This window comes from Cervus elaphus, chromosome 31 (genome assembly GCF_910594005.1).
Source record: "Cervus elaphus chromosome 31, mCerEla1.1, whole genome shotgun sequence".
Classification (NCBI taxonomy): domain Eukaryota; kingdom Metazoa; phylum Chordata; class Mammalia; order Artiodactyla; family Cervidae; genus Cervus; species Cervus elaphus.
Genome location: NC_057845.1, coordinates 12,427,220 through 12,443,607, shown reverse-complemented (window position 1 = coordinate 12,443,607; position 16,388 = coordinate 12,427,220). Strand labels below are relative to the sequence as shown.

Below are 16,388 nucleotides of genomic sequence, written 5' to 3'. Positions count from 1 at the left end.
CACCTCACACCAGCTCCTCTGCTGAAATGCTGCTCCCTGCTGTTTCTACCTTGAGAACTCTTTCTCCACCTCCTCAGTGGAAATTTTGGACATTCCATGAAAGGCTTGGTGTACAAAGAAGGTCTCTTATTACATAAAGTATTTGCAGCAAAAAAAAATCTAATTTGTAAAACAGGGAGATGGAAATCTTGGAAAGCTGCAAGGTTAGCTAGATTTAGTCAATGGAAATTAACACTGCAAACTCCACACTGTGTATTTAAGATAACATTAATATAGCCTATTAGGGGTATCATTTTTTAAATTTATTTTAGCTTCTTAAAATATTTATAAGGGAGGAGTTGGTATTTAACAGATATAAAGTTTCAGTTTTACAAGATAAAAGAGTTCTGGAGATTGCTTACACATCAATGTGAATATATTGAACACTTCAGAACTATACAGTGAAAACCATTAAGAAGGTAAATTTTAAGTTACGTGTATTTTATAACAATTTTTTAAAAACTTTAAGGATCTAATGTGTGCATGCTCAGTCACTTCAGTCATGTCTGACTCTTTCTGACCCCATGGATTAGCTCGCCAGGCTCCTTTGTGGGATTCCCCAGGCTAGAATACTGGGGTGGTTTGTTATTTCCTTCTCCAGGGCATCTTCCTGACCCAGAGATTGAACCCACCACATCTCTTGCATTGGCAGGTGGATTCTTTGCCTCTGAGTCACCAGGGAAGCCCCTAAGGATCCAATAACAAAAAAAATTATTGCTGTTCTGTCGCTCAGTCATGTTTGACTGCTTGCGACCCCATGGACTGCAGCATGCCAAGCTTTCTTGTCCAAAAAGAATTATAGGAGTTTTTATAAATTTACTTCAGTTTGACTATACTACTTTTCTGAAGGATCTTTTTACCTAGAACACATTAATAATGCTGGGCAACCTGAAAAATTACTGTTTCTTAAGTGTGATACTTCTTTACCCAATAAACATTTAAGAAACTGGTTTCAAATGTCTGTTTCCTCTTTTGATGCATGTCTTAAAAGACATATATATAATGTTCATATATGAACAGCCTTATGCAGAGAGTGTTCAACTGTGTGAGCAGTAAGTCAGAATTTAATAGCATGCTTTTCTCCACAGAAGTTATTTATGGCAATTTGTCACAATTATTTTGGTAGTACCAATTCTATTCTTGCATTATGTAAGATTTTGATCATTTCTAACTTGAGCACAGAAGTGAAAGTCAAACAATAGTCAACAATACAGAAACTAGAAAAATGAATATTCACAATGATTCTGTGTGATTCCTAAAAACGATTATTTTGCTGCATGTTGAAAAGAATGCCTTTTCCAAACAAAGAATTATCTTTTCTCAATCCAAACCAACACAGGTATTTTTGGCAATGTAATAATCATCTTAATAGAAAAACTTGGTGCGTTTTTCTGTTTTAATATGCCTTGTTTTGGGCAAGTATGCTTTATATCTACATTATTTTCTTTGCTGTCTCAAACACAGGTAATGCTTCAGTTCAAATCTGAGTAATTTGGTAGCAAATATATGATGGTGTTAAGTATGGATTTCCTTCATGCCAGGGAAAGCTTACAACTGTAAGTAAGAGAGGTCCCTCATGAGTAAAAGTAATAATGACCATTTATGGAGCATGGACCAAATGCACAGTACCATGTACACCCAAATGTGTAAATACATTGTCTCCTTTAATCTTTATGACAACTTTGCAAGACGAATAATATTGCTCTTCCCATTTTACAGATGTGAACACAACTATCTCTTTTTATAAAAATTTAAATAATTTGCCCAGTAGCAACACATCTAGTTTATGGCAAAGGTCTGACTCCAAAGTCTGTGCCTTAAACTACTATGTTATGGCATTTTGCGCTTCCCATGTGGCGCTAGTTGTAAAGATTCACCTGCCAATGCAGAAGACATAAGAGATGTGGGTTTGATCTCTGGATGGGGAAGATGCCCTAGAGTAGGAGATGGCAGGCCACTCCAGGATTCTTGCCTGGGAAATCCTATGGACAGAGTTGCCTGGCAGGCTACAGTCCATGGAGTTGCAAAGAGCTGGACGTGACTGAGCAACTGAGCATATCACATGGCATAATAACCCTGAGGGCTATATACAGAAAGAAAATCATGCTGGCCATGAATGTTGAATTTTGGCTGAAAAGAGAGAAGAAAGCTCATAGTAGATAGCTTCTAAGTCCAGCTCAGTTCAGTTCAGTCGATCAGTCGTGTCTGGCTCTTTGTGACCCCATGGACTGCAGCACGCCAGGCTTCCCTGTCCATCACCAACTCCTCGAACTTGCTCAGACTCATGTCCATCGAGTCGGTGATGCCATCCTGCCATCTCATCCTCTGTCATCCCCTTCTCCTCCTGCCCCCAATCCCTCCCAGCATCAGGGTCTTTTCCAGTGAGTCAGCTCTTTGCATCAGGTGGTCCAAGTATTAGAGCTTCAACTTCAACATCAGTCCTTCCAATGAATATTCAGGACTGATCTCTTTTAGGATGGACTGGTTGGATCTCCTTGCAGTCCAAGGGACTCTCAAGAGTCTTCTCCAACACCACAGTTCAAAAGCATCAATTCTTCAGCGCTCAGCTTTCTTTATGGTCCAGTCTCACATCCATACATGACTACTGGAAAAACCATAGCTTCCAAGTCCATTGAGTTCTTTATCCTCAGATGCCGGCCCATGCTTCTAGCAGATGTCCTGCTTCTCACAGCTTTAAAGGTCAAAGTGCTTCCCTGCTTGTAACACTCCTGAAGAACCACAAGGCGAAATTCAGATTCTAGGGAGTTGAAAAATCCAAATTCCCTCTTTTAAGTCTTTGGTCAAATATCAGCTTCTAAATGAGGCAAGCTCTTACTACTGTATTTATTTAAAAATTGCATTCCTTTCCCCCAGAATTCCAAAACTTCCCGGACTCTGATCTACCCTATTTACGTAGCACAAATTACCTGTTCATGTACTGTATAATTCACTTTGTGATGTTTCTTGTGTGTCTGACCCCCTGCAAATTGTAAGATCTTGATTTCACTGCTATAGCTCAAGAACAAGGCCGGACACACAGTCAGTACTCAATATTGTTGTTGTTTAGTTGCTAAGTCCTGCCTGTCTGACTCTTCTGTGACCCCGTGGACTGTAGCCCGCCTTTTGTCCGTGGAATTTCCCAGCAAGAACATGGAGTGGGTTGCCATTTCCTTCTCCAAAGGATCTTCCCAACCCAGGGATCAAATCTGCATCTCCTGCATTGGCAGGCGGATTCTTTACCACTGAGCCATGTGGGAAGCAAGTACTGAGTATACTTTGGACAAATTCCATTTCTCCATATTTTACATGGTCAATGAGATTGAGGCTGAAATAGAGTCACTGCCCTTAAGAAAACTGTTGGTTACACTATTTAACATAATTTCTACAGAGGTTTTTCATAGAGTAATGAGTATAGAAATCAGGAAGAATTCACCAAAAGGGGTGTGTGTGTGTGTATGTGTGTGTGTGTGTCCAGTTAGATATGTGAAACAATGTGATTATTTGAGTATAAATGTATTCCTAAGACCTAGGAGTGTGTACTAAAAATGAATGTGGGTGTGTGTTTAATTGTTGGAAACTCAACAAAATACGGGAAGGAAACCTATCTGAAACTCAAGACTCCGGAAGGCCACCGCCCATTCTCCTTAATCAACAGAACAGAACTGTGTTTCCTCAGACAGGTCCCTCGGTACACATTTGTCTGTGTAGCATAATTGTAAACATGTCTCTAAAATGATGTCTGTTTGTAATACAAAACCTGCTTTTAAAACTTTTAGACATCCTTAAAAACATCTTTCAGATTGTTTTCTCCTCTTTCTTTTCTCTGTCCTACTTTTTTGCCATAACCTATTATTCTATTTTTGTATTTCTAGCAATGTGTGTGGAACAAGAAAAAACATAGAAACTACATTTAACAGAAAAATCATACTTCTGTCACATAGAAATCATTGCTGGGTTAATATTTTCATACATTTTCCTGCAGGTTTTTTGTTCATGTCTGTATGTATATTTTTAATAGAATATGTAATGTAAATATAAGTATTGCTTTCTAGTCTACCATATCATTTAACATCTCAAAATAATTTTTAATGGTATCAGAGATATAGAAAGGATTTTTTAGCGTAGTTTCTCTTCTAGTTAAATATACTGTTTTTTAGGTCAAACTATAATGCACTGTGAAGGAAAAAAGTTTCAGAAATAAGAAATTGAGGAGAATCCTGCTTAATACTTTGTAATAACATATATGGGAAAAGAATCTGAAAAAGAATAGATACATATCTATGTGTAATTGAATTGCTTTGTGTGTGCCTGAAACTAACACAATATAGTAAGCTATATCCCAATGTAAAATAAAAATTAAAAAAAAAAGAAATATGAAGTTGACACTCTGGAGAGCCTGGTTGAAACATCCTTTAAAAATACATAGGACTAGAGGTTTCCATTTGGCAACTTGAAGCAGTTGGTAGGCGGGCACTGGTTTTTTCCTCCCCCTGTCATCTTGTCCGGACAATTAAAAGAGAGGGCGCCTTGGGTGGTTTCTGGAATTCCTTTATGACGTACGTGCAGTGAATTTCCTGTGGTAATGTGACCCTGGTGAGCTACATTGAGGCGGTTAAACCTGAGGCCTGGATTAAATCTTTTAATTTTTTTTCTGGATTGAGGTGAAGGGTAGGAGTCAGTGATTTATTTGGAGGCCATGTTGGGTTGGTATTAATGTACGCACAGAGAAGACTATCAGAGAAGGGTTCTGGGTGAGAAGGTAGCGTGCTGAGGGGCCATCTGGACTTCCATAACGTGACCTGGGCTGGGCTAGGTGTGTTTTTTCCAGGCAGTAGGTGTGAAGCATCCACCACTGACCTCCATCCTGGCACTCATCACTGAAACTCCATTATCTTATTTGCCTCTTCTCCCAGGCTCTAAACTTGTTGAAGACTGAGATGGGGGAGAAAATGTTAATTAATCATAGCAACTTTTTGTAAAGGACTTACTCTGTCCAGGCATGTGTGCCTTGCATCTATTATTGTATGAGTGAAAACCTGTTGCTCAGTTGTCTGACTCTTTGAGACCCGGTGAACTGTAGCCCGTGAGACTCCTCTAGCCATGGAATTGTCCAGGCAAGAATACTGGAGTGGGTAGCCTTTCCCTCCTCTGGGGGATCTTCCGAAACTCAGGGATCGAACCCGGGCCTCCTGCATTGCAGGAAGATTCTTTACTGTGTGAACCACCCTGGAACCCCATTTGTATATGAAGACTCAACAACTCTATGAGGTACTGTCTTATTTTACAGATGGGAACTGAGTCTCAAGAAAAAGTAGGAAAAGCAGCCTAGTGACACAAAATTATTTTGCTAAAGAATTACAGAGCTTTCACTTTGTCTTTAAATTAAGCCAACATGGTACCTGATGAGGAAATTTATGAATAAATGAATGAATGAATGGATAAAAGAATAAGGCTGTTTAAAGTCTACTAATTAAGTAAAATATAATCTCAGAAGGACAGTTAGAAAACAAATATTTTTTGTTGTTGTTTCTAGAGGCTATTTTAGCCTGTAAATACCCAAAGAAGACCGTTTCCTCCAGATTGGAATGGAAGAAGTTGGGGCGCGGTGTTTCCTTTGTCTACTACCAACAGGCTCTTCAAGGTAAGAAGTGGGGGACTCAATGAGGTGAGAGAAAGAGAGCGCCATGTACCCCAGATCCTTTCATTCATCAATGAGAACAGGACATGGCTAGTGACTGAGAATGTGTTTCTGTAAGTGGGATGTGAAACCAGCAGAGTGAAAGTGAAGTCGCTCAGTCGTGTCCGACTCTTTGGGACCCCATGGACTGTAGCCTACCAGGCTCCTCTGTCCATGGGATTTTCCAGGCAAGAGGACTGGAGTGGGTTGCTATTTCCTTCTCCAAGTGTAATGTGAAACCAGCAGAGACCAAGACCCAACACACAACAGCAAAAACAGGACAAAGAATAGAAGTGGGTGGACTCCATGGAGGCCCTGGACTGCTCATTTTTCAGCTCTCTCTCCTAGAGGATGTAAGATACAGTTGTTTTTGCTGGTCCAGTAGATTAAATTATTGACAGAAAGGAAGGAAAGATGGTGTGGGGTTAAGATGGAGGGTCGCTGCTCAGTTTTAATAACTTTACCCTATTTCCGGGTGATCCAGAAATCTAGGTCATCACTGAGAAGCTTAGGGGGTTGGCACGTAGGGGAAGGTAAATATGACCACCTTTATCCAGGGTTTTCTTTATAAAATTTTTCGTTATACATTTCTTTATACTCCCTGATCTTGTTGAATATATGGTGAGCTTTTAATTTAAAGTGTTGATAGTGATAGATACAATGCAATGATGCTGGGATTTGGTTCAGAATAATCCAGTGGTTAGAACTGAGTTGCCGGGGTCCAGCCCCAGCAGGATCCAGGGGAACCCTCAGGATGAATGACGTTGGCGAGAAAAAGACACATGAGACCAGCCTTGATAGGGCCAAGTCTGTGAGGGGGAGAGAGAGAGAGAGAGACCAGACTGGGATGTGCAGCAGAGTCTGGCAGTGTTTTATTTTTCACCGTAGCCTTTATACCCTAAGTTGGTACATTTCTAAGGGGCAGATAAGCATACAGACTTAGTTTAACATTACATCAGCTTGTCCTTCACGAAACCAGGTGTGCTCTGTATATTTTTTGTTTATGAGAGTCTTTTCCCATAGATTTTTTGTACATTATCTTCTGGCCTTGAGGTTAGCAGAAAACAGAAAAGTGGCAGTCTCATGGTACAGCAAGTCGCAACATAATAGAAATACAATCCTGTTAACATAAAAGTCAGTCTTTTTGCAGAAATTCTCAGCTAAATTTATCTAAAAAGTTTAACACACAAAGACTGCGGCTCTGGTGAGGGAGCCCCTGTTTAGCACTCCTGGTTAAAATGAACAGTTATCTTATTGTTTTACACTAGGCCTAAGCTCTTATTTTTCTAGATCTCCAACTATATTAACAATAGTTTCCACTGCACAACCTCAGCACATTAACATCAATCAAACGTTGATCCAATAACCACTTTTAAAACAATATTTTTTGTGTTCTCTAATAGGGCTTCCTCACCCCGCAAAGGGCTCTGTGCCTATTAGGGCCTTTTTTAAGGTTAATCTCTATGTATAAAATCTTTTGGCCTTCAGGCCTGTTGACAATTTATGCCTTGCACCTGGTGCAACTTTAAGCAACTTCAGTAGCTGACCCTGTCTTTTCTGTGGTTAATCTATTTTCTTTCTATTAAGTGTCATCTCCATGGGAACTAGATAGGATTACATTTTTACAGAACAGAAATGCAAAAGATATAGCACAAAACAGGCTCTTAGTCTAAAAGTTAACTACCTACAAGAAGTTGCCAGCTAATCTCTATCTAAAGTATTTTCTATTAGGCACATTTGTGGCTATAATATTTGTGGAGCTTTTCTCACCCCGTGAAGGGGCCTATGCTTAATAGTTTCTTTTGTTAGCGTACTGTGCTTAGGATGTTTAGAACAATCATGAGCATTTTTTGCAATGAGAGCACACATTTATCAAACAAGCCAGAATGCCAGCAAAAGGGTTTGAATTGAAGCATTTTCTTCATCCCTGGCCCCTTCATAGGGTACCAGCGTCTAGGAGATTTATTAATTAGGGTTTTAAGTTGCTCTTTATCCAATGAAAGAGGAGCAGGAGAGCTCTCAGCAGGCAACGCAAGAATCCGCAGCAGGGTGAACAAGAACAACAACAGAAAAGCGGGGAGGATACAGGGTGGGGTAGAGGCCGAGGCCAACCTGGAGGGTCCCTTATCCTAGACGGCCTTGCCTGTCAGGTTTTTTCCTCATGACCTCGTCATGGATGGGGTCCCGGACGGCCTTGCCTGCCCGGTATTTTCTTCATGACCTTGTCACGGGCGAGACCTCCTAAAATGGCTCCCAGCACTGAGTGTTCTTTTGTGAACAGTCTGAGATTCTGAAAAAAAAAATATATATATATATAGAAATTTGAAATAGCAGCACTCATAAACAATTTTTACGTTTTTTCATTGAGTTTGTTAATAGGAAAATAAATGCAGTGGTTACTGAACAAAGTGATTAGAAGAAGGTAGTATATAGAAAGTTATCACCTCATTTTTTACACCATTGTCTTCTTTTTCTAAAAGGTGATTTTAAAGATCGAGCTGAGATGATAGATTTCAGCATACGGATCAAAAATGTTACAAGAAATGATGCCGGGAAATATCGCTGTGAAGTTAGTGCCCCATCGGAACAAGGTCAAAACCTGGAGGAGGATACGGTCACTCTGGAAGTATTAGGTGATATGCTTGTGTGTGTGTCTACCTGCTGGACTCAATGACCTACCCAAGGGTGACTCAGTGACCTGGGGTTACTGTTCCTACCCTCATCCCCTCACCCAGCTCCAGAGCAGTGAGGCAACTCGGGGCCCCGGAGAGTAGAGTTATAAAGGTGGACCTCCAGCACCACCTTCCCTATAGCAGCCTCTCCACCTCACTGGCTGCTGACCTTGTACTGTTACTAATTCATTATGTCAAAGTCTCTTTCCAGTGAAGATTGAGGTAAATCTTAATGATCCTACACTGTGTGCATGCGTAATCAGTCATGTCTGACTCTTTGCGACCCCATGAACTGTAGCCCACCAGGCTCCTCTGTCCATGGGATTTTCAGGCAAGAAGACTGGAGCAGGTTGCCATTTCCTTCTCCAGGGGATCCTACACTGTACATAGAAGCATTTTCCTCAAGAGTTTATTTTTCATTCACTTTCAGCATATGTAGTGATTCTCTTATTATATAAAATAGTCTCAAATGAGATGATAGAAAAGCAATAAAACAAAAAAGTATTGGAATTAGCAGATGCAAACTATCATATATCGAATGAACAATTAACAAGGTCCTAATCTATAGCTCAGGGAGCTATATTCAGTCTTCTGTGATAAACCATATTGGAAAAGAATATGAAAAACAGTGATTATCTATATATATATATGTATCTGAATCACTTTGCTGCAAGCAGAAATTAACACAACATTGTAAATCAACTATACTTCAATAAAATAAACTTTTTAGAAACTATAGGCTGGGGAAGTACAGAAGTTACTCTGGTAAGAAAAGAAATTAGCATTTATTGTGCAGCTAGTATGCATTAGGCTCTTTCAAGTGTGTGATTTTCCTTAATATGCACTGACAACCTGATTTTTATGGATGAATATATAGACGTTAAGTGATTTTCCAGGGCTGCACAGCTAGTGTCTGGACCAGTATTTGGACCCTGATCAGATTAAATGCAAAGCCAGTGCAATTAGTTACTCTGAGATACGCTGATAGACAGTAACTGCCCATGATGATCACTGGTGGAGAAACTGATCCATTCTTCTCCATAGATGTTACTGTAAACTGTCGAGCAAAGAGAATAAAGTAAATCCTCTTCCTTTTTCTATTATATGTAGGCTGTTACTAATGATGTACTGTTAACAGAAGAAATTTAATTCAGAAAATCTTGCAGGAGATTCACCTGGTGGATTAGTCTTCTGTTGCTACATAATAAATGATTACAAACTTAGCAGTTCAAAATAGCACCCATTTGGGACTCCCCTGGTGTTCAAGTCACTAAGACTCCAAGCTTCCAATGCAGGGGTCCCTAGTCAGGGAACTAGATCCCACATGCCACAATTAAGAGTTTACATGCCGTAATGAAGATTAAAGATCCCACATGCTACAACTAAGACTCAGCTCAGCCAAATAAGTAAATAAAAACATTAAAAAAAAACCACACATATTTATTAGCTCATGGTTCTATAGGTCAGAAGCCTAGCACCATGCGGGTGTCTATCACGAGGCTGAGATGAAGGAGTCAGCTGGGCTCAATTCTTGGCTGGAGGTTCTGGAGAAAATTCTGCTGCCAACCCCATTCATGCTCATTGGCAGATTTCACTTCCTTATGATTGGGCTTCCCTGGTCGCTCAGTGGTAAAGATTTCACGTCCTTGGCAGATTTCACTTCCTTATGATTGGGCTTCCCTGGTAGCTCAGTTGGTAAAGAACCCACCCGCAATGCAGGAGACCCAGGTTCAATCCCTGGGTGGGGAAGATCCCCTGGAGAAGGAAATGGCAACCCGCTCCAGTATTCTTGTCTGGAAAATCCCATGGACTAAGGAGTCTGGCGGGCTACAGTCCATGGGGTTGCAAAGAGTCGGACATGACTGAGAGACTAAACCACCAGGTTGGTGAACACGTGGTTGTAGGTCTGAAGTCTCCAGTCCGTGCTGGCCGTCAGCTGGGGCCACACCCAATTCTACAGCCACCACATTGCTTGCCACATGGCCCTGTCCATCTACAGCCCAACAAAAGCACGTTGACTCCTTCTTGTGTTTTGAATGTCTGAATTTCCTTTCTGTGACTAACCGAGAAAACTTCTGTTTTAAAGAGATCATGTGGGACTTCCCTGGTGGTCCAGTGGTTAAGACGCTGCACTTCCACCACAGGGAGCAAGGGTTCAGTCCCTGATTGGGGAACTAAGATCCCACATGCTGCAACAGCACAACTGAAAAAGAAAGAAATTGAAAATAACTAACGAGAACCTACTGCGTAGCTCAGGGAACTCTACTCAATGCTCTGTCGTGACCTAAATGGGAAGGAGATCCAAAAAAGAGGGTATATATGTACATACATAGCTGATTTAAGAACCGACTCATTGGAAAAGAGCCTGATGCTTGGCAAATTGAGGGCAGGAGAAGGTGGCTACAGAGGATGAGACGGTTGGATGGCATCACTCACTCAATGGACATGAGTTTGAGCAACTCCGTGAGGTAGTGAAGGACAGTGAAGGACAGGGAAGCCTGGGGTGCTGCAGTCCACGGGGTTGAAAAGAGTCGGACATGACTGAGCAACTGAACTGAACTGATGGCTGATTCACTTTGCTATACGGTAGAAACTAACACGATATTGTAAAGCAGCTATGCCCCAATAAAAACTAATTTAAAAAATTAAGAGGTCATGTGATTAGGGCAGAACCATCTGTGCAATCTCTCTTCCCTTAAAGACATATTTGCAAGCTTAATTACAACTCTAAGACCCCTACAGAGTAGGACCTACATTTATGTTTGATTGAATAACTGAGAGAAAGTGTATACACACCAGGCCCTGGGAACTTGGGGGACCATGTTAGAATTCTGCCTACACAGACAGTTCTGGATTTTCCTAGATTTAAGGAAAGTCTGGTTTACTTTACAAATTTGACTTGACTTTAAATCAGACTTTCCTTAAATCCAGGAATAGAATAGAACCCTAGAATAACACTAACACAGGTATTTTCTTTCTTGGCCTGAAAAGGATTTTTGTTTGAGTACTGGCCCTGAAAATGTTGTCAGCTTTCACTTTGAATATAGTTGATAAGAATACATTAAAACCATTGGTGAGGGGAAAAGTAGAGTTTGTTATCTAAAAAAGAATTGTAGTAGCTAATGTTGTGCTTCCTGTTGTAACAGGTAAGCCTTGAACTCTCAGTGAGTGGCTTATGTAATAGAAGTTTCTTCCTCATGTAAGTCAAGTCTAAATGGTTGGGGACAGAGATAGTAATAGTGGTAATAGATAATAGATATATAATAGATAATATAGATAGATAATAGATAAATAATAGATAATAATAGTCTTTGTGACTCCATGGACTATATCCTGCCAAGCTACTATGTCCATGGAATTCTTCAAGCAAGAATACTGGAGTGGGTTGCCATTCCCTTCTCCAGGGGATCTTCCCAAAGTCAGGGATGGAACCCAGGTTTCCCACACTGCAGGGCGATTCCAAATCAGTGGAGATCCAAGCTAATGCGAGACTAACATCCTCACTGCATAGCTTTCTGAGGTCACCATGGGTATTGACACCTAGCTGGTAGTGGGAGGGGTAGGAGTATTACCAAACCCAGGTCCCATTGCTCACCCCTCAAAAGCCATTCAAGAGGTCAGGTTGGTGGGAAGGAAGTGAAGTGAAGTGAAAGTTGCTCAGTCGTGTCTGACTCCTTGCAACTCCATGGATTTTACAGTCCATGGAATTCTCCAGGCCAGAATAGTGGAATGGGTAGCCTTTCCCTTCTCCAGGGGATCTTCCCAACCCAGGGATCGAACTCAGGTCTCCTGCATTGCAGGTGGATTCTTTACCAGCTGAGTCACGAGGGAAGCCCTGGTGGAAAGGAAAGTGTGCTTTATTTTGGATACTGGCAATGCTGGGGATGGAGGCAGGGGACGGCCCTGTCCACAGCCCAACTGCCCTCGCCCCCCGACAATCAAGGGGTAAGAGCTTTTATAGACAGAGGAGGGTGTTACATGCAGAAACAGCACATTCAGCTCTGACAGTCATCTTGAGATTGGTCATTGGTGGTCTGATCAGCAACATCTTTTTCAGGTACAATCTCCAGTTCCAGGATAGTTTGTTTCCATTTCTTTGAGGCCAGTTCTGAGAATTGTGGCAGCTACAGCCTGGGCATCATGAGTTAGCTTCTCCATCTGGGGTTTCCGTATCTATAAGACAGGATATGGCTCAGAATATTATCTATAGCCCCTCAGAAGAAACTGAAGGTCCTCGACTATGCTTAATGACTAACCTATTATTATTTGGTCTCTTTTGACTGTTTTCCTCTGTTTCTGCATTTTCTCACTTCTCTGATTAAACTTACTCTTTGACTAAATTTTTTCCACAGACAAAAGGCAGGCAGAGTGTATGATTCAGGTAACTCAAACTGGGGCTCTGTGACAACCTAGAGGGAGGGGACATATGTATACTTACGGCTATTTCATGTTGATGTATGCATGCGTGCTAAGTCACTTCAGTCATGTCCAACTGTTTGTGACCCCATGGACTGTAGCCCACCAGGCTCCTCTGTCCAGGGGATTCTCCAGGCAAGAATACTGGAGTGGATTGCCTTGTCCTCCTCCAGGGGATCTTCCCGACTCAGGGATGGAACCAGTGTCTCTAACTTCTCCTGCATTGGCAGACGAGTTCTTCACCACTAGCGCTACCCGGGAAGCCCCAGTGTTGATGTGTGGCAAAAATCAAACCAATATTGTAGAGCAATTATCCTTCAATTAAAAAAAAAAAGTGCCGGCAGAGGACACGGGGAGGGGGGATGGGGGCGGGAGCAAGGACCATAGGGTCCTGCTCTGTTTTAGAAGGAAGGAAGGAAGGAATGGAGAATCATACGGGAAGTTTTTCTAGGTCAAGACTGGGAATAGCATGTATTCCATTGGCTAGAACTCATGCATGTGACCCCATCTGGCTGCAAGGGGTCTGGCAAGTGTGGCCTGGCTGTGTGCTAGCGAAGAAAGGAAGTGGGTCTCTTGAATAATAGCCAGTCTCTATCACAGATGGCCAGTAAGTCCATCTTTACCGGGTTGTTAGTATACTTGTTCAGCTTGTAAATAACCAATGCTGTTTGATTTCCAACCTTCAGTGGCTCCGGCAGTCCCATCATGTGAAGTACCCAGTTCTGCTCTGCGTGGAACTGTGGTGGAGCTGCGATGTCAGGACAAAGAAGGCAACCCAGCTCCTGAATACACGTGGTTTAAGAACGGCGTCCCTCTGTTAGAGAATCCAAAACTGGGCTCCCAGATCACCAACAGCTCATACACAATGAATCCAAAATCTGGAACTCTGGTAAGGTCATTTTAAGCATTGGCCTAGTAACTGTCTTGCATTTGGGGAAAAAATTATTAGAACTAAACTAATGTGATTAGAGGGCTGATACCGTTGCTTATTAAGTAGAGAGAGGAAAGGGGAGCAGGAAGGATGGAGCCACTCACTCAGAGAAGTGAGGGAAAACACGGCCATAGGGGATGAGAGGAGAGAACTGGGGAGCTGGGCACACAAGGCTTGGCACCCAGGGCCTGAGGCACGCTGAGATGCGGTCATGATGATGGATCAGGCCTGGAAAGGTATTAAGTGCTGTCTCGTATTTATAATATCAGGGAAATGCATGAAAACTCTCTTGGGAAAGGGAATTCTCCTACACCATTGGTGGAAATGTAAATTGGTTCCTTCACTATGGAAAACAGTATGGAGATTCCTTAAAAAACTAAAAATAGAGCTACCATATGACCCTGCAATGTCATGGGGCGTATAGTTTTCTGGAGAAAACTAATTTGAAAAGACACATGCCCCTCAATGTTTATAAAGCGCTCTTTACAGTAATCAAAATGTAGAAGCAACCAAAATGTCTATCAACAGATGAATAGATAAAGTAGACGTGATGTGTGTATATATACGTGTGTGTGTGAAATAATGCCATTTGCAACAACATGGATGGACATAGAGATTATCGTACTAAGTGAAATAAATCAAAGACAAATATCGTATGACATCATTTATTCCATCATATGTGGAATCTAAAACATGATACAAATGAACTTATTTACAAAACAGAAACATACTCACAGAGATAGAAAGGGAACTTATGGTTACCAAAGGGGACAGGGAAGGATAAATTAGGAGTTTGGGGTCAGCAGATACAAAGCTACTATACATAAAATAGATAAACAACAAGGTCCTACTGTATAGCACAGGGAACTGTGTTCAACATCTTGTGATCAACTATGAGGGAAAAGATTCTAAAAAAGGATAGAGATTTATATGTATGTATAATTGAACACCAGAGACTAGCCCAACATTGTAAATCACCTGTACTATAATAAAAACTTTTTAAAAACATCACACTTGGGGATGTCCTGACCTCGGTGCCAGCCGTGTGAGAACTGTGCCCATTGCCAACCTATGATAGGATGTCTGTCATTAAACTCTGCCACGACTCGTTCATCAAAACCTCTGTGACTTGACGATCTAATACTTTAGCGTTAGTCCAGATTGATGGATCAAAAAGCTTTTCTAAGGAATATTGATGGAAACCTATTTTTTAAAAAAGCTCTTTCAAGTTAATGACATTTACAAATAAAGATATTTTACTGTCTTGTCTCTGACTTTTTAGGGTCGAGGTGGGAGTAAAAGAAGATCATTAAATCTGAAGCCTTTTTTTTTTTTTTTCATTCAAAGTAGTGTGTCAGTTTAAAAATGCTGCATTTTTAGCCATGCAGGATCACTGCCACAATCATTGTGGGAAAGTTTTGAAGGCATGGTAATAAAAATTTTAATGAATTTTAAGAGGAGAGTATAATGTTTCTTTTCCTCCCTTGAGTCTGCAGTGCACAGTAACATTTAAAAACTAGATCTTCTGGTGACTAGTAAAGCATCTCGGTAAAGAGACTGAAGGATCAGCGTATCAGTGGGTGTGCTTGCTCAATAAGGAAGGACACCCTGGCCCTTTCAGAGTCAGCAGCCTCAGTCAGCAGGCCCGAGTGATTTTACACTAAGAAACTCGGCCGCAAACCTGCTGTCACACTTGGCTATATTTACTTTGCAGATTTATTTTTTCTCAGAGCAGGTGATGAAAAGCCCCAAGGCGAGTCTGAAATGATATAGATTTGCTTTCCTCAACCCCAACCCTTGAAGTATCTGTGATGTCAAAGGGGTGCAGCAGGGCATAGCCACGATGGGCTATTTCCTGAGAAATGAGCCAAAGACTCCAGCGTATGGATGACAGCGGCTTCCTTTGAATCGCCAGTTATCATGCGCTGGGAGATCACTTCTGGCTTCAGTCTAACTTGTTGTTTGCACATAAACCTTGGCTTTGAGTTCATGGTGAACATCACTAAAGGAGTCTGGTTCTTGGGACTGATGATTCCGCAAAGTGAGTGCACAGGAGAAAGCTTTCTGTCCCACCCTGTTGAAGGATGCAGAAAGAGGAGGGATGCTGCAGAGAGTAGAGAAGAGGGAGGAAAAGGCCTCAAAGAGGCCAGAACCCTGGCCGTTTCTGGGCACGTATATTACATGAGGTTCTTTTAGGAGTCTACTGATGGAGTTATTGCTTAAAGATATATTTTTTTCTTCCACGAATAGCAATTTAATACTGTTTCAAAACTGGACAGTGGAGAATATTCCTGCGAAGCCCGTAATTCTGTTGGACATCGCAGGTGTCCTGGGAAACGAATGCAAGTAGGTAAGCACGAAATATTGGGAGGAACAAAGCTTTTGCAGTTAGAATGTGCAGTCATTTAAAGGTGGAGAGACCAAGAGATAGGTTAAGGGCTAAGCCATGTGAAGGATAAACCAGAGGGAATGTTTAAAGTCAGCTTGACATAATGTCACAAAAAAAGCAAAGATGCTGTTTTAATCCACCTCCAAACAAGCCAAGGATATTTATCATTATATTTTACAGATTTTTGAATAATTATTGAAATAATATGCTCAGCTGAGCAATCCTCTTTCAAACAAAAGCTCAGAGTCTTGTTAAGTGCTTGGG

General features: G+C 41.3%; 1 protein-coding gene across 1 annotated transcript in view; it reads left to right on the top strand.

Moving 5' to 3' along the window:
- Window positions 1-16,388, top strand: part of JAM2 (junctional adhesion molecule 2) — an 85,207-nt gene that overhangs the window by 50,146 nt on the left and 18,673 nt on the right. The window contains exons 3-6 of the mRNA XM_043892948.1: window positions 5,573-5,680; window positions 8,197-8,349; window positions 13,491-13,693; window positions 15,986-16,085. Of these exons, the coding sequence (XP_043748883.1) occupies window positions 5,573-5,680; window positions 8,197-8,349; window positions 13,491-13,693; window positions 15,986-16,085 (564 nt within the window). The remainder of the gene's footprint in view (window positions 1-5,572; window positions 5,681-8,196; window positions 8,350-13,490; window positions 13,694-15,985; window positions 16,086-16,388) is intronic.